We start from the raw sequence: 22,165 nt of genomic DNA on the forward strand, positions 1-22,165 counted from the left end.
ACAGGATGATGATAAAGCGTAACACTGGATCCACGACCTGGGGCTCTTCTTGTGAGGTCTCTTAACTGGTCTTTACCACAGACTTTGAACGCACATTGTTTTATGTAACAGTTCAGAAAATTCTAAGCCCGGGCTTAATGTGAGTCAGGTTGGAGCCTTGCTTCTTGTTGATCTTCGGGCGGCTAGCCCCTAGAATGTAAATGTGTATTTGTTCCCTGCTTGTTAAAAGAGAAATGTTTGGCCACAGGTAGCTTTCCCCCTGGCCCCAGGCACAATGACGTTCATTCTGCAGAGATGTGATAGAATATAGTAATAGAAAACCTGTTCTACGGGATAAAAATTCCTAGGCAAGCTTGAGATTCCCCAGCATGGTTTTTATTACCCACTAACTCTCCTGGCTCTAATTATTATTATCAATATTTAATTTAAAAAAAAAAACCATCCTCAATGTTTAATATTGGCCAGTGGTTGCAAGTGTTTGAAGGCAATGACAACATTCAGACAAACAAATCTCCGTTTAATAAGCCAAGTTATGCCTGATCTTCATTTGTGCAAATGCAGTGGTGCCTCGCAAGACGAAAAGAATCCGTTCCGCGAGTCTCTTCGTCTTGCGGTTTTTTTGTCTTGCGAAGCAAGCCCCTTAGCGGATTAGCGCTATTAGCGGCTTAGCGGGCTTAGCGGATCAGCTGATAAGCGGCTTAGCGGATCAGCTGATAAGCGGCTTAGCGATCAGCTGTTAAGCGGCTTAGCGGATCAGCTGATAAGCGGCTTAGCAATCAGCTGTTAAGCGGCTTAGCGGCTTAGCGGATCAGCTGTTAAGCGGCTTAGCGGATCAGCTGATAAGCGGCTTAGCGGATCAGCTGATAAGCGGCTTAGCGGCTTGGGAAAAAGGGGGGCGGAAAAAAACCCTGCAGGAACTCGCAAGACATTTTCGTCTTGTGAAGCAAGCCCATAGGAAATTCGTCTAGCGGGTTTTCCGTCTTGCGAGGCATTTGTCTTGCGGCACCACTGTGCTTCATTCTTCCCTTCACACAAGACTCAGGACAAGCCAGGAAGCATAACTATTCCTTGCTTTTACATCTGAACCAGCAACTAATGATTTCCACATCCTAGCTTGTTTGGAAGCCAACTTCAAGCCCCACTGGCATCCTACTCTGTCTGTTTGGAAGCCATCAGCCATAGTATCCTGGTTTAAATGCAATGATGAACTATGGTTAGCTTGCAGCTTCCTGGCTTGTTCCCTCCCATGGAGAAGCAGGTGAAGCAGCTGTGTGCAGGAGCCAAAATCTTGTGCATGCTCATTAATCCGAAAATGGATAATTGAAATATGGCCAGTGCTTCCAAACCTGGGTGTGAGCTTGTAATGTAGGGAGTATCTGCAATGCTTTTTCCATGTAACCACAGCTGCCACAATGAGACTACCGAGCCACTAGGGCTTGAGAAACAGCAATTCTCTTTTCACTTGTTCAGATACTGCAATAAAAAAGAGCTACAGATGAAAATTGGTTGCGAAGGGCTAGGAAACATCATTTCTCCACCCACCCCAGAAGTATATACCTGTATGATTCCTGTAGCCACATGGTATTGGAAACTTTTGGGGCTTTTTTAGGGTGACTATGACAATGAATAATGAGCTCCTGACTTGGTTCTCCTTCGAAACAGATGCCCGAGGAGGAAGCGTTTTGTGTGTTTGTTAAATTAATGCAAGATTACCGACTTCGAGAACTCTTCAAGCCAAGTATGGCTGAGCTTGGCCTTTGTATGTATCAGTTTGAATGGATGATACAGGTATATATAGATATATATGAGATCGTTTACCAGTTGCATGCTTTGTAGTTCATTCTTTTTGTTTTTAAATTTGCAGATATTTCCCACTTTCTCAGCGGTGGGTTAGGAGAACTGGGTGGCAGAGAGGTGGAAGGCCATAAATTACCGTATTTTTCGCCCTATAGGACGGACCGTCCCATAAGGCGCACCTAGCTTTGGGGGGGAATAAAGGGGGGGGAATTATTTCCCTCCCGGGGCTGGGGCGGGGGAAGCCCGAGCTTCCCCCGACCCCAGCCCCCAGAACAGGCAACTCTCCGCAAGCCGCAGGAGCCCAGAGCCGGGCTCCCGCACCTTGTGGAGAGCTGAGCGAAGTCTGGGCGCGCTGAGCTCAGCGCGCCCAGCCTTCAGCATGTAGGCAACTCTCCGCAAGCCGCGGGAGCCCGGTGCAGGCTCCCACGGCTTGCAGAGATCTGCGCACCGACCCCTCTCGCTCTCCAGGCTTCAGCAAAAGCCTGCATTTGCCCCATAGGACGCACACACATTTCCCCTTCATTTTTGGAGGGGGAAAAGTGCGTCCTATGGGGCGAAAAATACGGTAAAAGCACTTCCAAAAGGAATGGTGTGTAGAGAATTGGCCAGAGTTCAGGAAGTGGAGAGCAGTGCTTCAGTCTATAAACCCTGCTGAACTAAGAAAATTGAACAGCTTTGTCTCCAGCATTTTGTTCACACTCCCTTGTTATCCCTATTTTAATACTCTCAGTAAGAGAAAACATCAGTGCTTCATAACCTTTAGATGGGTATTGATGCTTTCACACAGCAAAATGCAGAGCGATTCAGTCTGAGGTAAATTACAGAGAATGCTAATCAGTGTGTGGCCTTCAGATGATATAAATCATATTCTTGAAAGAGAGAGACCACCATTTCAAAGTGTAGTCCTTTAAATAGATAGATAGATAGATGCTTATTTTATGATTTATGAAAGTCTTACCTAAAAAAACCCAACAACTGTAAATTTTCTTTCAGGAGCAACTGCCAGAGCTGTATGTACATTTTCAGGCTCAGAGTTTTCATACCTCTATGTATGCCTCGTCATGGTTCTTAACTATTTTCCTTACATCTTTTCCATTACCAATTGCAACAAGAATATTTGATATCTTTATGTCTGAGGTAAGCTATTGTCTAATGCCTGTTGTCACAATCAAAACACTGTATCTCCCAAGGCAACTCTTTCTGATGTTGACTGTGGTTGTTAGTTAGGTTCAGGGGTGCCAACTTGAATAAAATATTACAGGGGTCCAGGTAAGGGCCACCCCTACGTAATTGATCACATGACACAACACATGCACACCATTTGAATGATGCCCATCAATTTTTTGGGGGGCGGTCTCCTTAAATATTTTACTGGGGGTGGAAAGGACCTCAGTCCCCTAGCAGTTGGCTCCTATGCTTGGGTTAAACTTGACATTCTGTGTCAATCTAAGCGGAGCCTCATTTGTTTTAAGTGTGGCGCTGAAATCTGCCAATATTAATTTTGTCAGTATTCAGCTAAATGGGAAAATATATTTACGTTAGATATCCGAAATGCTTACCTGAAATAAAACACATACCTTATTCCTAGGGTTTGGAGATAGTGTTTCGAGTTGGCTTAGCACTACTCCAGATGAATCAAACAGAATTGATGCAGCTCGACATGGAAGGGATGTTACAAGTAAGCTAAATGTGATGTCGACATATCAAAAATTGCTGGAATGTTTGCGTATAATGTTGGTATTAATTACCATGACGGTGTGCTTTGTTTTTAGCACTTTCAGAAGGTCGTTCCGCGTCAGTTTGATGGTGGGCCAGATAAATTAATCCAAGCAGCTTACCAGGTCAAATACAATGCAAAAAAGATGAAAAAGTAGGTAGTACATTTTGCATAAATAGCATCTGTGCTCTAAAACAGTTCCTGGGTTTTGAATTGCTTTAAAATCTTGTTAACGTGCTTCTGTTTAAGAGTCTCAGCAGTTTCTTTGCCAATGATACTAACTAGAGTACTGTGTATCACACTCAGGAGGGGGAGGATACATCAGCCACCTTGGCCTATGTTATCATACCTCATGTTACGGACACTTTAGGTTTTGTGTTTTCGGGTTGTGGACTACGGGAAACCCGGAAGTACCGGAACAGGTTACTTCCAGGTTTCGCCGCATGCGCAGAAGCGCCAAATCACGCCTGCACAGATGCAGCGCTTCAGGATGTGAACACTGCGGGTTGCGGACGTGCCTCCGTCATGGATTACGTCTGCACCCCGAGGTTCCACTGTACGCAAAAGCATTGTTAGCAAAGTAACTTTATCCAGATCAACTGAAAGTCACAAAATGGCAAACTAGGTATTGAGCTTCAGAAACTCTTCAGGCAAAACAGACAAGTGTACCACTGAAAAAGAGCTTGATGGAGATTTGTGTATCAAAAGCTACTGTATAGGACCTGATGGGCAAAAAATAAATACAGTGGTGCCCCGCAAGACGAATGCCTCGCAAGACGGAAAACCCGCTAGACGAAAGGGTTTTCCGTTTTGGAGGTGCTTCGCAAAACGAATTTCCTATGGGCTTGCTTTGCAAGACGAAAATGTCTTGCGAGTTCCTGCAGGTTTTTTTCCCTCCCCCCCCCTTTTCCCCAAGCCGCTAAGCCGCTTATCAGCTGATCCGCTAAGCCGCTTAACAGCTGATTCGCTAAGCCCGCTAAGCTGCTAATAGCGCTAATCCGCTAAGCCGCTAATGGGCTTGCTTCGCAAGACGAAAAAACCGCAAGATGAAGAGACTCGCGGAACGGATTCTTTTCGTCTTGCGAGGCACCACTGTAAAATTAAAATCTGTTTTTGGATAGTATCTATTCCTGTTGTTGCATTCATGGAAACCTTTGAGCCGAGTGGAAGCTTCTGTTTTTGCCTGTGCCCTTCTTCTTCTTCTTTTTTTTTTAAATAAATTTTTATTGATTTTCCAAACACATAATAAAAACATACAATACACAAAACAAAAACATACAAACATATAAACATGTATAATTTCATAATCTTATTTTCATACACCTTACTTCCCGGACTTCCCCATACCTCCCCTTTTCTGCATCCTTGTTTTACATTTCTTCAGCAACTCCTCCGATTAACTAATTATTTAATTCTCTTTCATTAGATTCTTTTTTCTTTAACTTATTGATTACAGCTGCAATTCTCTATTTCTTAGTTCCTTAACATCTTAACACTCCTCAATTTTACAGCAATTTTTAAGATATATTTTAAATTTCTTCCAGTCTTCTTCCACTGTCTCTTTCCCCTGGTCACGGATTCTGCCAGTCATCTCTGCCAGTCCCATATAGTCAATCACCTTCGTCTGCCATTCTTCCAGAGTGGGTAGTTCTTGTGTCTTCCAATACTTTGCCAGAAGAATTCTTGCTGCTGTAGTGGCATACATGAAAAACGTCCTATCCTTCCTTGACACCAATGGGCCAACCATGCCCAGGAGAAAAGCCTCAGGTTTCTTAAGAAAGGTCCACTTAAGGACTTTCTTGATTTCATTATAGATCATTTCCCAGAAGGCTTTAATCTTTGGGCAGGTCCACCAAAGGTGATAAAAGGTACCTTCAGTCTCATTACATTTCCAGCATTTATTATTGGGCGAATGGTAAATTTTTGCAAGCTTGACTGGGGTCATGTACCACCTGTAAATCATTTTCATTATGTTTTCTCTTAAGGCATTACATGCCGTAAACTTAACACCGGTGGTCCATAACTGTTCCCAGTCAGCAAACATAATGTCATGACCAATGTCTTGTGCCCATTTAATCATAGCTGATTTCACCGTTTCATCCTGTGTATTCCATTTCAACAGCAAATTATACATTCTTGACAAGTTCTTAGTATTGGGTTCTAACAGTTCTGTTTCTAATTTTGACCTCTCCATCTGGAAGCCTATTTTCCTGTCCTGTTTAAATATCTCATTTATCTGAAGGTAATACAACCAGTCTTGTACTTTGGACTTTAATTTCTCATAACTCTGTAATTTAACTTTTTCACCATCTTGTTCTTGCCTGTGCCCTTCTTCCCCTCTCAGCTCTTTAATTCATATAAGTCTCCACAGGATCAAAGAATCTCCAGGGAACTAAAGGTGTCTCATTAGATATAAAGTCTTAACTTCATTTAAGAAAAGCAATCTTAGCAGATCTACTGCTAAGGCCCTTTTTTGTTTTGTTTAGAAATCAATCTTATCTCACGGCACTCTAGCTATGACTTTTGAAATGGGCTTCACAATTCCCATTTATAATTGCTTATTGAAAGCAGTACAACTTGGTGTGTGTTTTCTGTTGAGTTCTAAATGAGGCCTCAATTGCTGAAGCATGGGCACTTAATTCATGTATCGACAATTTCACGCAACAGTTTTCCTACAAGCGGATAGCTCAGTTGGTTAGAGCGTGGTGCTCATAATGCCAGGGTTGCAGGTACTATCCCCGTATGGGACAGCTGCATATTCCTGCATTAGAAGGTCGGCGGTTCGAATCCCCACGACGGAGTGAGCTCCCGTTGCTCGGTCCCAGCTCCTGCCAACCTAGCAGTTCGAAAGCACCTCAAAGTGCAAGTAGATAAATAGGTACTGCTCTGGCGGGAAGGTAAACGGCGTTTCCATGTGCTGCTCTGGTTTTGCCAGAAGCGGCTTAGTCATGCTGGCCACATGACCCGGAAAAACTGTCTGCGGACAAACACCGGCTCCCTCAGCCAGTAAAGCGAGATGAGCGCCACAACCCCAGAGTGGTCTGCAACTGGACTTAACTGTCAGGGGTCCTTTACCTTTACCTTTTTAAGGATATACATAGGAAGAAGAGGTTTACCTTGTTGGGTGCAGATTTCAACAAGTAAACTTACAGCAAAATAGGCACTTGTGCGAACTACTCCATGGTGATGTTTTGTGTGGTTTTCTTTTTCTACTTCACTATGTGTGTTAAAAAAAACCCTCATGTACCTTAAGACCATAGACATGGTGAAAAGAATTACAAAGAATCGTGCCTTTTCCATGGACTTACAGTTTCACTGTAAAGGCGAGGAAAACCAGGTTTAGTGAATGAAAAACAAAAGCTTTGGTGGGAGTCCCACATAGGAATATTGACAGTCTTTCTGCACGTTACTCATTCTGTTCAGCACATGCACACAATACAGTCATACCTCGGGTTGAATGTGCTTCAGGTTGAGCATTTTCAAGTTACGCTCCGCGGCAACCCGGAAGTAACGGAGCGCGTTACTTCCGGGTTTCGCTGCTCGCGCATGCGCAGAAGCTGCAAAACACGACCTGCGCCCACGCAGACGCACAGTTGCATCTTACGTTCTATTCAGGCTGCGAACGGGGCTCCGGAATGGATCCCGTTCGCATCCCGAGGTACCACTGTACTAAAAAAAAGTCTTAATTTTTTTTCTTCAGGTTAGAAAAAGAATATACCACTATAAAAACAAAAGAAATGGAAGAACAAGTTGAAATTAAAGTAAGTGGAATTTTGTGCGAGAGTGTTGTAACTAATGTGGATATTTTCAATCCTTACCTGGGCAGCAGGGACTATATGCATGCTGTCCTGAGGTTCTTGGAAGAAAGGCAGGATACAAAGGTAATGAATAAATAACAAGTCTTTTGTGGAGGCAAGTGCCATATTAACTTTCCATAGTGTATCCTCATTTATTATGGAAAGCTAATATAGTACCTGTAACTTTCCACTTTTCAAAGGTACATTTAAAACAAAGCTGCAGTGAAAGATGTGTGGGCTGGGGATATGATCGTTTTGTGGAGGAATATGTAAGAAAATAAGACACTTATGTGACAGGCTTCCTCAGTAAAGATGCGAGCGAGGGAATGTGGCTGGGTTTGGGGTGCTTTCAAACTTAGACACTCCCTGGGAGTAACGCTTGAGAGGTCTGAGATTCTCTGTATATGGCAGGGTTTGCTAATATTGATGATGTGAAAAGAAAACCCGTGACCATTTATCCCTCAAAGTAAGGATCGGAAGCAAAACTGGAATTTTACTTAAACACACTCAATGAGGATTAAAGCCTAATGGTGACCCTGATAAGGCCCAGAGCTTTTGTTCCAGCCAGAAATGCTTTACAGAAATAACTGAGAACTTTACTTAAAACTTCCACTTTAGAACTGTTTCTAATTAAACAGATTCCGCCTTGAATGGCTGTTTGTCCTGCCTGTAAGAACTCTTCCAGCCCACTTCTAGGATCTTTTCCTTCCCCTCAGGGATATACCCGTGAGTTGCCCTGCCTAGCAAAGCCCTATCCACCCATCCCAAGTCCTTTCCAAGCACTATCTCACAGTTTTGACTGTCAGTTTCTCTCTTTTAACTCTCTGTTCTCTCCTGACTGGTTGACACTCCAGCCTGCTGTTTCCAGCAGCGTCACCCAAAGTGACCATCAGACCTTAAACTTACCATATTTTTTGCTCTATAAGACTCACTTTTCCCTCCTAAAAAGTAAGGGGAAATGTGTGTGCGTCTTATGGAACAAATGCAGGCTGCGCAGCTATCCCAGAAGCTAGAACAGCAAGAGGGATTGCTGCTTTCACTGCGCAGCGATCCCTCTTGCTGTTCTGGCTTCTGAGATTCAGAATATTCTTTTTCTTGTTTTCCTCCTCCAAAAACTAGGTGCGTCTTGTGGTCTGGTGCGTCTTATAAAGCAAAAAATACGGTATTTTTCTCAAAGGTTCCACGCTGCATTCCAGCAAGGTTTCTTCTTTCTTTCTTTCTTTCTTTCTTTCTTTCTTTCTTTCTTTCTTTCTTTTAAAAGAAGCTATCTGCGTTGTGATAGCAAGCAATTTAGTAACACTGATAATTTCAGAAGGCCTTCTACTGATCTGAATTAACAGGCGGCATCCACAGCCTTGCTTTCAAGGAAATGTGGTCAGGATTTAGCTCTTTGTGATGCTGGGCATTAGGCTGTATAACTTATAATTGATCAATATAACAATATAACAACATTCATAGAAGCATGACTTCGCCACAAGTGTGTGGAATCAGTACCCTAAAGTAGAGGCACCATGCATATAAGGTGATCATTGGGACTTCTCAGTTAATTTAAATTGCCCATCTTCTTTAAAACTCTTATAAGGGAATAATTAGGGGAGAAATCTAGGATGTTTCCATGTAATGTTTACCAGGTGATATGGTATCTTGTAACTTCAGTGGGCCTTGAAGGTTACTGGATTCTTCCTCTCTCCTCACTGCATTTAGGTCTCAGTTAATTTTGCTTGCTTTTCAGAGATTACAGACAGAAAATAGACTTTTAAAACAGCGCATTGAAACACTAGAAAAAGTAAGTATTCTAGTCGCCATTATCCTGTATTTGATGACAAATTTTACAATACCGGTGCAGTTCTGAATAGCTGTACTAATATGAATAGCATGGCAAGCACAACACTGCTAATGTCTGTTTTAAAGCAGTTTCATGATGCTTCTTCATAATTAGACAATTCAGGTTTCTAAATTATGAGCACTTGCTTTCCGTACCTTAACTAAAGAAGTGAATTCAACAAAGCGTTCTGTGGCCCCTTAATAATTAACGGTTTTATTGAAGAACAAGGCATTGGGTTTATTAAAAGTCAGGCAATGAAACTGAAAGATGTATGTAATGGATTTTGGATGGAAGATCAGTGTCCTTGGACAATCTCCTTGTTGGAAGGAAGCTGGGACAAAGTTTTGCGCCAACGTTATTTTGGTTCTTTGCATCACCAAATGCACTGAAACATTAAGCCAGGTGTCTGAAATGATTTCGCACTTTGCATAACCACCGTATAGAATATATTCAGAAACCGAAAGCAAGTTTCTATTTATTTGTTTTTGTTCAGCACACCATAGAAACCACAACACATATACAGCTTTGACTTGCAGTCTTCTTCCTTAATTCAGTGGCATTCTGTTCAAGTTCAATCCCTGGACCGAATAGTATGATGAAGTTGAGAGAGCTCATTCTTAATTTAGGTTAAAGCAGATATCTGTAGCAAAGTGTGGTAGATAACAGAAGGCTCTTAGTTTGGATTATGATTTTTGTTCCCAAGCAGGTTGAGAGCAGGACACCCATCCTTCTTACTTTTTTCACCAAACAGCTGTGGAAAATAAGGGCTTCTCACTGTTTCTATTCTGCCTCATCTCAATCTCTTGGCCCCCTTTGGCTTCATGAAGAACCCTAATTGTACCTGGAAACATTTTCTTCCTTCTGGTGGTTCCCTTGCTACGAGAAGCCAAGTTACAGGGAACCAGGCAGAGGGCCTTCTCGGTAGTGGCACCCGCCCTGTGGAACGCCCTCCCACCAGATGTCAAAGAGAAAAATAACTACCAAACTTTTAGAAGACATCTGAAGGCAGCCCTGTTTAGGGAAGCTTTTAATGTTTAATAGGTTATTGTATTTTAGTGTTTTGTTGGAAGCCGCCCAGAGTGGCTGGGGAAACCCAGCCAGATGCGCAGGGTATAAATAAATTATTATTATTATTATTATTATTATTATTCTCCTTCTTATCTTAAAGCCATTAGAGCTTCCTCCTTCTTATTCCAAGCATGTGGACACTACTGATCATTTGATGACTAGGGGAAACAGAACTAAAGGGTGCCAGAATCAGACAAACTAGTGATAGACAAAACAGTCATCCCTTGGGTTGTTGAATGGTGGTGCTCAAACACTTCTTGAAACAGGAGAGTTGAGCATTTTATATTGTAATTTTTTTCTGAATAACTGACACGGGCGTAATAATATGAACAGTTTATAAAGCACTGAGGAATGTATGCTTTTATTATTATTTTTTAAATCCCAAGTGTTCCATTTAGTATAGGCAATCTGTTAATTTGAGTAGTTGCAGAGGCAGCGTTTGAAGCAAAAAACTGAACTGTGTTTGTACCTAGCTGTGTTGTGGGTGGGTGTTTTGGACGCCTTGGAAGAACTTCCGCTCCATTCTTTCAGCCTCTTGAAAATATTTGAGTATATTTGTGGCACTGGTGGGAAAACAGTCTTAGGAAGTCATCCTCTCCTGAGGAGCTGTTCTTTACATGACTAGACAATGGGCTAGCAAGCCTGAGGCAGCATGTTTGTCCTCTAAGATGATCCTCTCATTCAGTGTTACTGCTTTTTTTAGTCCCACTACCATGGTAATACTTTTACTGCTTTTATTTCTCAGTTCTTTCAATGGGCAAGGACAATTGGAGGAATAGGAGAACCCATTATGAATTCTTTATTTTCTTTTCATTTTGCCTTAGTGATAAGGACGCGGTTCTCTTAAAAAGAGGAGGTTTCTGTAACATTGTCCTGTTATAGTCTGAGCAAGGTTGTGATGTGTTTTTCTTTATTGTTCTGAATTCCAAGACAGTACAGAGTTGTTCTCAAACAAAATCCACAATGATTACCTTTCTAGTGCCCAGGAAATGATGGCATCCAAACAGTGCAGGTGATGGAAATGTCTAGTCCAGATCTAACCCATTCCTTCCAAAGGTTCTATAGACTGTTTTCCAGTCTGTTGCAATTGCCCTTAGCACTTAGAGACCCTGACAGCCACCTTCTCTTGCCAATGTGCCAACCTTACAAGACTTTAAGCTTGCTGTAGCACAATGTATAAGCTTCTGGAGACTGATACTCATTTGTTAACCATTGTGAGAGTGGCTGGCTATCCTTTTGGTAGAAGGCAAGCTTTCCTTGATCTCTAATACAGGTGCTTCTTCTTCAAGCATTGGGGCAACTCTGAAAGGGCAGGTTTTGTGTTTTTCTACACCCAAATCACTTTCTCATGGTTTTTCTTTGTCATATGAAAATTTCCTTCTGCCCAATAATCTTACGATATTGTGACCTTTCCCCTTGGCTCTAGAATACTTGTTCCCATTAATCAGACTAAAGAATACGCTGTCTATCTCTAGTGGATGCTGAATAGGAATAGATTGGATTCCTGTTTCTGATATTTTTTTCTAGGCCTTCAAGCCTTTTACAGCTATAGCTTCTTAGTTTTTGAAATTATAGTTGGCAGAAGTCTTCATTTATGACTTAAAAGAGGAGTTCTCCCTATGTGGGGAGTGAAGTTTGGTCTTTTCCCATAAGCGTAGAAAGTGAATTTTTTCCAGTGTGCATTCCTGGTTCCAAGGGGAACAGAACAGCTGTTACTGTCATAAAACAAAAGTAGGAAAGCAAGATGGAAATTCTGTTCTTAAACAAATCTCAATTCAGAGAACAATTGTGCGTTCAGCTTGAAGTTAGTTTCCACCTAATTTATGCTAATTAATACATTTCTACTTCTACTGATACAGCTTCATTGGGCTCCTTGATGCCGCAATTTTCATGTGGATGTGTTAACAGTTTCTGCCCTCTCTGTGAATTTGTAAGTGCATTAAGGGAGGTGTAAACTAACTGATGCGTATGGGTTAAATTGTACCTTTCCAGGTTGAAAGCTGCCTGGATTATTAGATTGCTGTGAAGATTCTAGTTTGCTGCAAAATCTGAGCAAGGGAAGATTAAACTGTAATAGCGTTAGTGATAAGAGTTGTCCAAAATCAGATCAGATATACTTTGCATATATTCACTGTTCTTTGTGCCTGACATTTTGCATCACTGGACTCCTGCCTTTTAAATACTGCTGTTGTACAAATGGCTCTGCCCCTTCACTAGCTGAACTTTGAAATGTGCTCAAATTATACCTCCTTTCACTTCACAAAGCTTGATCAAGTGAGCTCTACATGAATTTGCATACCGTATAATGTTTGCTCCATGCAATAAACTGCCAACTGAAAATTAAACAACTTACCCTCTTTAAACGAATATTATTAAATTTGAAGCTCGGTGTTATTTTTCTGAATTAAGTCTTCTGCCTGTGCTGCTGAGATTTGGCTGTTAAACTGTACCACCTTTAATGGGCGAAAAAAATGAATATTTGGGAGTTCATTGCATATGGAAAGTTGGTAGAATTTGGGCATAATTCTCCACCATTGATTTTGTCACTTGGTTTTCCTTTTTTTCTCTTACTCCTATCTGAATTTTTTTCCTTTTTGTAGGAAAGTGCTTCCTTGGCAGATAGATTGATACAGGTATATACTTCTTTAGTATCTCACTCTTTCCAATTCTAAAAAAAACAGCTTTCTGTTTTTAATGCATGCATTAATAACTACATGCATTTTTACGACTGAATATCTACCCTCGTAAATTTAAACAACTGTAATCTAGCAGCTCTGTGTTAGAATAATTTTTAGGCGTATCTCTGCACGCTCATTCTAATGGCGCCTGAAATTCTGAGTAATTGCTGGGCTCTAATTCTGTTTCAGCACTAATTCTGTAGACCAGCTACAAAACTTCTAACTGATGTGCATGCACAATGGAGTAATATATGCATGAACAGAGTTCTGCTGAATGCGAATACACAATTGACCTTGCTGGCGGATACTAAAAGCGTTTAATGCGATGCAGTGCTAAACTGCCTCTACTTCGCTAAATTGATGTACTGGCTGTAACAGTTCTGTGATGATTTGCAAGATTTTAACCATATGGCAGAATAAATATGTAAAACTCTCGGTCTTCCCTGGATCGGTCCTCCAATTGCTTTAAAAAGAAAATTATGTCCTAAGGGACAAGTGACAAGGGCCCAGGAGGCTGAGGAAAACTACCTCATAAAACGGGAGCTGGCCACCATCAAACAGCAGAGTAATGAGGCCATTACTAAACTGGAGCAAGCTGAAAATACCATCAGGGAGCTCCAGCAACAGCAACAAGGGGTAAGGTACCTGATAGTAACCTAATCTCTTATCTTTCTCATTCACTTCTGGTTATTTCTGTTGGACATGGCATGATCTCTGTTCTGTTCCTCTTAAATATATTGCTTTCTGTGATATATGCATGGGTAAAAATTAAGCGAAAACGAATTAGCCTGTTTTTAATAATTAGATTAAGGGGTTCCTAACCCTCCGGAGGTTGTTAGACTCCCAACTCGTATCACTAGCAACCAATATAGCCATAGAGATGATGGGAACTGAGTGTCTTGGTGATGTATAAGGAACTTGAACAGAGGACACAGTTCAGTGCAAAACAGGACTCGGCTGGGTTGGAATAACCAAACCTTAAATCTGCTTAAAGGTGGATTCCTCCTCTATCCTTAGCCTGAACTGACAGCAGGCCTTTAGCATGATCATCCTTAGCACAGTTTTCAACATTTTAGGGCACCACCTAGTGGGGGAAAAAGAGAAATTAAATTTGACCACTTAGGCAGTAAGGCGATTGAACTTTGTGTGACTGACAGGTGAATGTGCTTAAGATGATACTGCACAACCAATAATTTGACATTTTTATTTTTATTTTTTAATAGATACCTGTGGTTTCAATCTCATACTTTAAAATACTGAGATAATGTCAGTATGATTGTTTCCTTGGGTAAAACATGTGCTCTCAATTCGCTTGGCCTTTGTTTTAGAAATTATTTTGTGTGTGTGTGTGTGTGAGTGACTTCATTGCTGGAAGAAAAGTAATTAATTATGATAACATAAATGTTCCTTTCTAGCCTTCCCTGAATAATAAACTTTATGTGAAAGATCATTATTCTTGGTAGCTCTTAATTTTGTTCCATAATTTGTTTCTCACAAGTAATATTATTGGAACCCAACCAAAACAGGAAACTTCCTACTTTGTTCTTTAGCTTTCTTGTAATCAATAGATATGTATGGAATAATCCAAAAAATTATTTATGTGTTGAATATATGCCCTGTAATGAAATGTGGAATTAAAAACGATATTTTCATAGGTATTAAAATATACATGTAAATGAATACATCTAATGGGGGACAGGAGACGGAATAGAAATATAGCTAGTCTGAATAATTTGGATTACTATAGTGTTGTGTTACTATTGTGTTGGAGACTGTTGCGCAAGTGTAAAGACAGAGGCTGTTTTCCTGGGAAAGCTAAGGGGAGATTATTATACTCACCAAATTTCTAGGCTTTGTGTTTCTTTGCCCATTCTTGGTGGATGATTGTTACCATGAAATAATTTTGAATTGCTTGGTATTTGATATATTGGGGTTGGTGCTCCTTACTTATCTATGAATCAAATGCAGATGGCCTTGGATAAGTCACTGTCTCAAAGTGATTGGGAGAATAAGGAGGTTAAAAAGCAATTCTTACATACAGTGTGGATTGAGGTATAAAACAAACAACAAGAAGAGGGGCCAGCATAGCTTTTTAAAAACAGCAACACAACAACACAGAGATTCTGAAAAAGCCCAATTTTTGGAACCCTTCCCATTTTTATCGCACACTTCTCTAAAATCAGGCTCGTTAAGCTTAGTTTCCAACGAACTGACTCTCAGACCTTCTGTCACTTACGAGTGTATGCCACTGAAATTTCATTTAAACGGAGATTCAAGGTAAGAATTGTATCTACTTAGGTGGCACTGCGATCTCCGCCCCCCACCCCTGAAGCTCTATGAAATATTTTCTCTTTTGGAATGAGTGAAATGCTTCTTGATATGAGATTTTATTCGCTCAAAATGCTTTGTAGGAACTTTTGTTTTCAAATGGAAGGCAGTCCCCACAGCTTTAGAGAATGGTAAGTCCTGGGTAGGGACGCGGGTGGCGCTGTGGGTTAAAGCCTCAGCGCCTAGGACTTGCCGATCGAAAGGTCGGCGGTTCAAATCCCCGCGGCGGGGTGCGCTCCCGTTGCTCGGTCCCAGCGCCTGCCAACCTAACAGTTCGAAAGCACCCCCGGGTGCAAGTAGATAAATAGGGACCGCTTACTAGCGGGAAGGTAAATGGCGTTTCCGTGTGCTGCACTAGCTCGCCAGATGCAGCTTTGTCACGCTGGCCACGTGACCCGGAAGTGTCTGCGGACAGCGCTGGCCCCCGGCCTCTTGAGTGAGATGGGCGCACAACCCTAGAGTCTGTCAAGACTGGCCCGTACGGGCAGGGGTACCTTTACCTTTAAGTCCTGGGTACATTGTAGAAACTCAGGTCGCTCAGCTCTAATATGCATTTCTACACGTGGAGAGTGTTGCTGTTTTCACGAGAAAAACAGGGCTTTTTGTTTTCTGATGATTTGCTGCTTAGAAGCGTGTCTGCTGCACCTCCCTGTACCTTTTGCTTGTACAAAAGAAACCTCACTCTGCAATCCTGTGCACCAGAATTGGGAAACCTCCAAATGATGTCCTCCCATCAGCGCTAGCCAGCATTGGGGGGAAATGGGCCTTACTCTGAGTAGGCAGGTATAGAATTGCAGTGTCAAAGTTAGCATATTTTCGATGCTGCAGTCTATACTTACCTGGGCCTAAGTGCCACTAACCAAAAGTAGGGTCTTCTGAGCAAACATCCTTAGAATTTGTCTGTAAACATAAATCAACGAAACACGATTCTATATGCTAAGTTGTAGACGGTAGTTTTTTGTTTAAGCAGTAAGTTTAAGTTTGCCAAAATAAGCTTTGCGTATGTAAACACATTCTTTCTCTCCTCCCCGCCCTACGGGGAAAACCAGGAAGAAAATACTTACCCCCATGACTTACATGCCTTCGCTTTTCATACATCTTTCCATTAACCTATAGTGTAAAAACAATGTGCTGTTGTACTGTATTAAATTGTTCTATGCATAACCCTTTGGGATTCTGACATTAAACTCTCTGGTTTATTGGCTGCGACTTGCAGGAAATGGTGACATCTTGAATGCGGCGATGGTGATATCGCTGGTGAAAGGCCTGAGGGAGATCCACCACAATAACCTTTTGGCTGGATCCTCAGCAACAGAGGCGCAAATGCAGATCTGTTGCCATGAAGAGTAGTTTCCAGCAAGTGCTCTGTGAAGCTCCATTGTGCTCTGAGGAGAATAGCTCTAGCGGCTTTGCCAAATAAAGATGGCCTGGAATTGCAAGGCCCAGCCTTTCATTAGTCACCACAGCAGACTGGCTGACTCAACGTGAACTGTACTTGGGAGAACACAATGACTTAATGGCTAGCTGGCAAAGTAAAAATATTTAATCCTTAAAATAGCCCCTGTTGTATCTTGAAGATTGGGTCTAGTTTGTCAACCGGGACAAACTTGCAGTGGCGCCACAAAAGGCTGAAAAGTTCTGACTCACAGGATGACCAAAACAAAACCTCAGAAAACTGGAGGTGTGTTTCCACAGCTTTAAAAAAAGCAACCTGCTGCACTACTTAAACTTCAGGTTTGGGGTATTATAAAAATCACTGTAAAATAGGACTGGTTCCTAAGTTAGCAGGGTTTTAGTGTCTGCTACCTAGTGGAAATAAACTTTGTCTGTGTGTAAGTCTGAATGGAAATACCTGAGGGGGGAAAGCCTTCATAGTTCACGGCAGCAGCCCCCCCCCCCATTGCATCCTCTTGCTTTCTGAGCACGCTTGCACTTTTAAGGCCACTGCTTCCTCACATTTAATGCTGAACTTACTCCCTCCATATAGCAAAAGTGCAGCTCCCGCTATAGTGAAGACTTCGTCCTGCAGCTGGAGAAAGAGTTGGTGCAGGCAAGGCTGAGCGAAGCAGAATCCCACTGTGCCTTGAAGGAAATGCAAGATAAGGTTCTTGAGATGGAAAAGGCAAGTCCAAACCAGAATGCTTTGCAGAGTGATTTTAAGTGAATTTAACATAACATTCTGTAAAACGTAGGTCCCTTTTGGCACAACTACATTTAGCATGGGGAGGGCGTGTGTCCTACTCAGAAGCACAGTTGTTTGGGGCACAAGATGAGGCTTTTTCTATTGAAGCTCCCACTTTTAGGAACTCTCCCTAGAGAGGTTCTCTCTTTAAACTTCAGGCAAGCTGCTTTTTGCATGGACTATCGTTCTGCCTGCCTGTTTTATCCATATTGAATTCTTGCGTGCTGCTACCGGGCCAAGTTCAAGGTGGTGTTGTTGTTTATTGAATTTATATACCGTCCTATACTCCGGGGGTCTCAGGGCAGTTCACAGAATAAAATCAAGATATAAAACCACAAAATACCTAATAAAAATAAAAACAACAACCCAATAGCCCCCTCCAAAAAACAACAACAACATTTTAAAAGGCCATAGGATGTAAATCAGATCAACCAAAGGCCTGCTATTAGTATCTAAAGCCCGTAACAACAAAATCGCCTTACCCCACATGGGCCCATTTGGCAGAATTGGCACATAAAACTGTTCCGCATTTGTAAGAACTCGGGTCGTTTCGTGTGGCAGCACCTGCACTTCGGAACTCCCTGCCTATTGAGATCAAGCAGGCGCCTTCGCTTTACTCTTTTCAGTGCATGCGAAAAATGTTATTGTTTAGAGAAACCTGCCTAGATGGTAGATAGGACGCAGGTGGCACTGTGGGTTAGACCACAGAGCCTAGGACTTGCCGATCAGAAGGTCGGCGGCTCGAATCCCCACGACGGGGTGAGCTCCTGTTGCTCGGTCCCTGCTCCTGCCAACCTAGCAGTTCGAAAGCACGTCAAAGTGCAAGTAGATAAATAGGTACCGCTCTGGTGGGAAGGTAAAGGCGTTTCCGTGCGCTGCTCTGGTTGATCAGAAGAGGCTTAGTCCTGCTGGCCACATGACCCGGAAGCTGTATGCCAGCTCCCTCGGCCATTAAAGCGAGATGAGCGCCGCAGCCCCAGAGTCGGCCACGACTGGACCTAATGGTCAGGGGTCCCTTTACCTTACCTAGATGCTTAGAAAGTTGAGATAACTTTAACCCGTTTTAATGTTTTAAATTTTGTATGTCTTAAAGTAGGTTTGTATTCCCCACCCCCCCTTGATTTTTATTGTTTTGTCTTTTTGTAAACTGCTTTGAGTTTTTACTTTTATTTTTTTACAATCAAGCAGTGTATAAATTTTATGTACTAACTAACTAATAGGCTAGCAGGTCCCCTTTCCTTATATAATGATCCTGCTCAAGATAGAGAGTTTTGTTTCACTGAAACTTTAAGCCCATTGATCCAATGCATTTTCATTTGTGAAGATTTTAATGTCCTTCAAGTTTGGGGGGTTCTTTCTGTGCTTTGTATTTCTGAAATGCCACCTCAAATGTATTACGCAGTTGCAAGAGGTTTGAGCTAGATGACCCTTTCGTTTCTTTCCCTTACGTCACGTATCGTTTAATGCAAATAGCCTGCCTTATACTCTCGGTTTCTTAAGAGCTTGCTTTGTTTGCAGAGGAACAGCTCTTTCCCTGATGAGAACAATATTGCTAGACTTCAAGAAGAATTGATTGCAGTGAAACTAAGAGAAGCAGAAGCTATGATGGGTCTAAAAGAACTTAGACAACAAGTTAAAGATTTGGAGGAACACTGGCAGGTAAGGCTATAGACCTAGCCCTAAGACCTAGGGCTAAAGTTGATTCAACAATGCATTGTGTAAACTGGACTTGCAGAGAACTAGTGTACAAGAGGGATGTTTGAAGAGGCTGGGGATCATGAGAAGAGACAGCAAGTGAATGAGTTCTAGTTGCAGAGAGCCCCTGCCATTCGTTTTGATCCCCTGTTTAGCAAATGCAGGTTTTTATATTTGCCTCAGCAGCTGAGAAAGCTATAAACTTTCTGCGAAATATGCAGTTTTCTGTGTTAGCAGAATGTCTTGAAGCTTATTTACTCAGAAGTAACTGCCACTGGAGGGACGAGGGTGGCGCTGTGGTCTAAACCACTGAGCCTAGGGCTTGCCAATCGGAAGGTCGGCGGTTCGAGTCCCCGCGATGGGGTGAGCTCCCATTGTTTGGTCCCAGCTCCTGCCAACCTAGCAGTTTGAAAGCACATCAAAGTGCAAGTAGATAAATAGGTACCACTCCAGTGGGAAGGTAAACAGCATTTCCATGCGCTGCTCTGGTTCGCCAGAGCATGCTGGCGAGATGAGCAACCCCAGAGTCGATCATGACTGGACCTAATGGTCAGGGGTCCCTTTACCTTTACCTTTAACTTCCACTGAGTAGTTCAATGGGAGTAATGCCCAAGCAACTATACGTTATAATCTTAGAGTAGCTTTTAGTCATCAGTTGCCAAGGACTTCAAATAATGCTGTCTTAAGCAATTTAAACCTTATTTAGGAGTGAGAAAATATGAGGAGACTGTAAGTATTTCAACGGCTGGGCAATTTTTTTAATCATTAGCAAAAACATTCAAGATATCGACGTGCCTTTTTGTCCTTATGAGTATATGTACAGTTTAGTGCTTGGCTGCTGAAAATTTGCTGCTTTTAATCTCCATGTTCCATATTTTTCCTGCCTTTGGCTACTCAAGTTGAATGAATTCTCCTGCATCCTTATGCCAGTTGAAGATTTATTTTTTATTTTAATTCAAGTTGGGGATTTTGTTAAAACATAGCAATGTTTTTAGCGCCATCTAGTTCGCACTACTGGGAGGTGGAAAGACCCCCCTAAAAAGAACGCTGTAAATGAATTGCAAGATGAACTGATGACCGTCAGGCTCCGAGAAGCAGAAACACAAGCCGAGCTGAAAGAAGTAAAGCAAAGGATGATGGAAATGGAAACACAGGTAAGGTCACTCGTCACCCAGAGGAAACTGAATGTCAGGTATTGCATGGAAATAATTCCCTCAGGGCAAAGTATGAAAATCGCTTGCATAGCTAAATGTAGTATGTTGGGTTTGGAACTGGGAAGTATAGAGCTCTGTCCATTGAGAGCAGACTCAGTGAAATTAATGGACATGACTAACTTGGGTCTATTAATTTCAATAGGTTTACTTTGAGTAGATCTTATTCAGATCCAGTGTATAAGTTCGAAGTGCTACTAATGTCTGAAGGATGCTGGTAATGACCAGTAGAGAAGATAAATCTTTAATGATACTATTGTACTTTCTAACCTGTAATAATACAGTAGTGTGTGGGGTTTGTCCAATCTTGAAAATGTGGTGCCACTTTTGAAGTCACTTAGAATATAGTGAGGTCAGCCTAAATAGACTGACACTTGTATCATACCTAAACTGGTCTAAAAAATTGATTAGTGGGTGGAAATATGTGGATTCTTAGGCAATATGTTTAGTTGGCGTGAAACTGTGTTTTGATCTAGCTTCTCCTGCCAATATATGCTCTCTGGCAACAAAAGCGCTATCTAAGACATTCATATCTTCCATATAAAAGGTAGCAAATAACCATAAGGCAAAATATAAAAACTAAATTAAAGTAGCAGAGAACAACATCAAGAAGCAGCTGTTAAAACGATTGAGCAGCCTCCATCAGTAAAAATAACTGTGTAGCATGTTAATAAACCGAAACTGAAAACCCATCCGTGATGGCACCAATCTATTTAATATTATTTTAACTGTTATGCAGCAAAAAGTCACTGGTTTCCACAATACTTTCAGCCTGTAGGGGGTGCAATTGTTCTATCTGATCACATGTGCAATATGTGCCATAAGAGTGATGTGTGTAAGCCCTTAATGTTGAGTACAAGTATCTTGTTTTGAATAAGCAGCACATTTATATAAGCAGCATACACACAAAACAAGTACATCAAAAATGCTGCTAAGTGTAACTTTTCGTTCTTGAGTGGGTACTAGTACACCACTGAGTGGGGATTGTTATCCTCCACTCGCCTGAAAGCAGGGAAAAAACACCAACGCTTAGAGAAACTTCTAAGTTGCTCCTCCCTTAAGAGTAACAGTTGGGTTTTTTCCTCTGCCTTCCTTGAAGTAGACCTTTCTTTCCACTGGTGCTCTTCTGACTGTTTCTGGTTTATTGGTGTGACTGTTGTTTCTGTTTTGTAGTGAATCCTGTTTTTTTGTGGGGGGTTTTTTTGAGGTTTTTCCTGTGTGCGAGTGAGTCTGTTTCCCCCCCTTGGTGTCTATCTTTTTGTTGTTGGAATTAACTTTCCATCAGTTCTGACCCTTTTCCTCAATTAATTCACTGTTACTGATTAATTATAGTCCCCCCCCCCAAAAAAAGAAAGTTTTTTCACAGTTAATAGATTGGGACTGACCAAACTGTTGCAGAAGCAAGTAAATGATCATTGTCTTGCTTTGCTAGTGGAAGTTACAAGCCTTAGGTTTGCACTAGCTTTCACATATTTACTACTGCAAATGTATGAGAAGACCGAAGTCAAGGCTAACGTAATCCCTCTTTCTCCCCCTTGTTATCGCTCCTAAACATCAGAACCAGATAAATAGCAACCATTTGCGGAGGGCGGAACAAGAGATTTCCAGTTTGCAAGGGAAGGTCCAGTATCTGTCTGCTCAAAACAAAGGACTTCTGGCTCAGCTGACAGAATCAAAGCGAAAGCAGGCAGAGATTGAATGCAAGGTAACCCAAAACAGAAGTGCAGTGAACACTATCTGTGTACAGTGGTGCCTCGCAAGACGAAAAGAATCCGTTCCGCGATTCTTTTCTTCTAGCGGTTTTTTCGTCTTGCGAAGCAACCCCATTAGCGGCTAAGCGGATTCGCGCTATTAGCGATTTAGCGCT

General features: G+C 41.8%; 1 protein-coding gene across 5 annotated transcripts in view; it reads left to right on the forward strand.

Moving 5' to 3' along the window:
* Nucleotides 1-22,165, forward strand: part of EVI5 (ecotropic viral integration site 5) — a 71,024-nt gene that overhangs the window by 23,953 nt on the left and 24,906 nt on the right. For 3 of the 5 annotated variants that reach the window (XM_028732773.2, XM_028732770.2, XM_028732776.2), the window contains 12 exons: nucleotides 1,663-1,788; nucleotides 2,791-2,934; nucleotides 3,386-3,475; nucleotides 3,570-3,667; nucleotides 7,215-7,275; nucleotides 9,044-9,097; nucleotides 12,805-12,837; nucleotides 13,372-13,518; nucleotides 17,198-17,332; nucleotides 18,911-19,051; nucleotides 20,083-20,241; nucleotides 21,857-22,003. In XM_028732773.2, coding sequence (XP_028588606.2) covers nucleotides 1,663-1,788; nucleotides 2,791-2,934; nucleotides 3,386-3,475; nucleotides 3,570-3,667; nucleotides 7,215-7,275; nucleotides 9,044-9,097; nucleotides 12,805-12,837; nucleotides 13,372-13,518; nucleotides 17,198-17,332; nucleotides 18,911-19,051; nucleotides 20,083-20,241; nucleotides 21,857-22,003 — 1,335 coding nt within the window. The remainder of the gene's footprint in view (nucleotides 1-1,662; nucleotides 1,789-2,790; nucleotides 2,935-3,385; nucleotides 3,476-3,569; nucleotides 3,668-7,214; nucleotides 7,276-9,043; nucleotides 9,098-12,804; nucleotides 12,838-13,371; nucleotides 13,519-17,197; nucleotides 17,333-18,910; nucleotides 19,052-20,082; nucleotides 20,242-21,856; nucleotides 22,004-22,165) is intronic. The other 2 variants (XM_028732771.2, XM_028732772.2) reach the window with 2 other exon arrangements.

This window comes from Podarcis muralis, chromosome 5 (genome assembly GCF_964188315.1).
Source record: "Podarcis muralis chromosome 5, rPodMur119.hap1.1, whole genome shotgun sequence".
NCBI classification, from domain to species: domain Eukaryota; kingdom Metazoa; phylum Chordata; class Lepidosauria; order Squamata; family Lacertidae; genus Podarcis; species Podarcis muralis.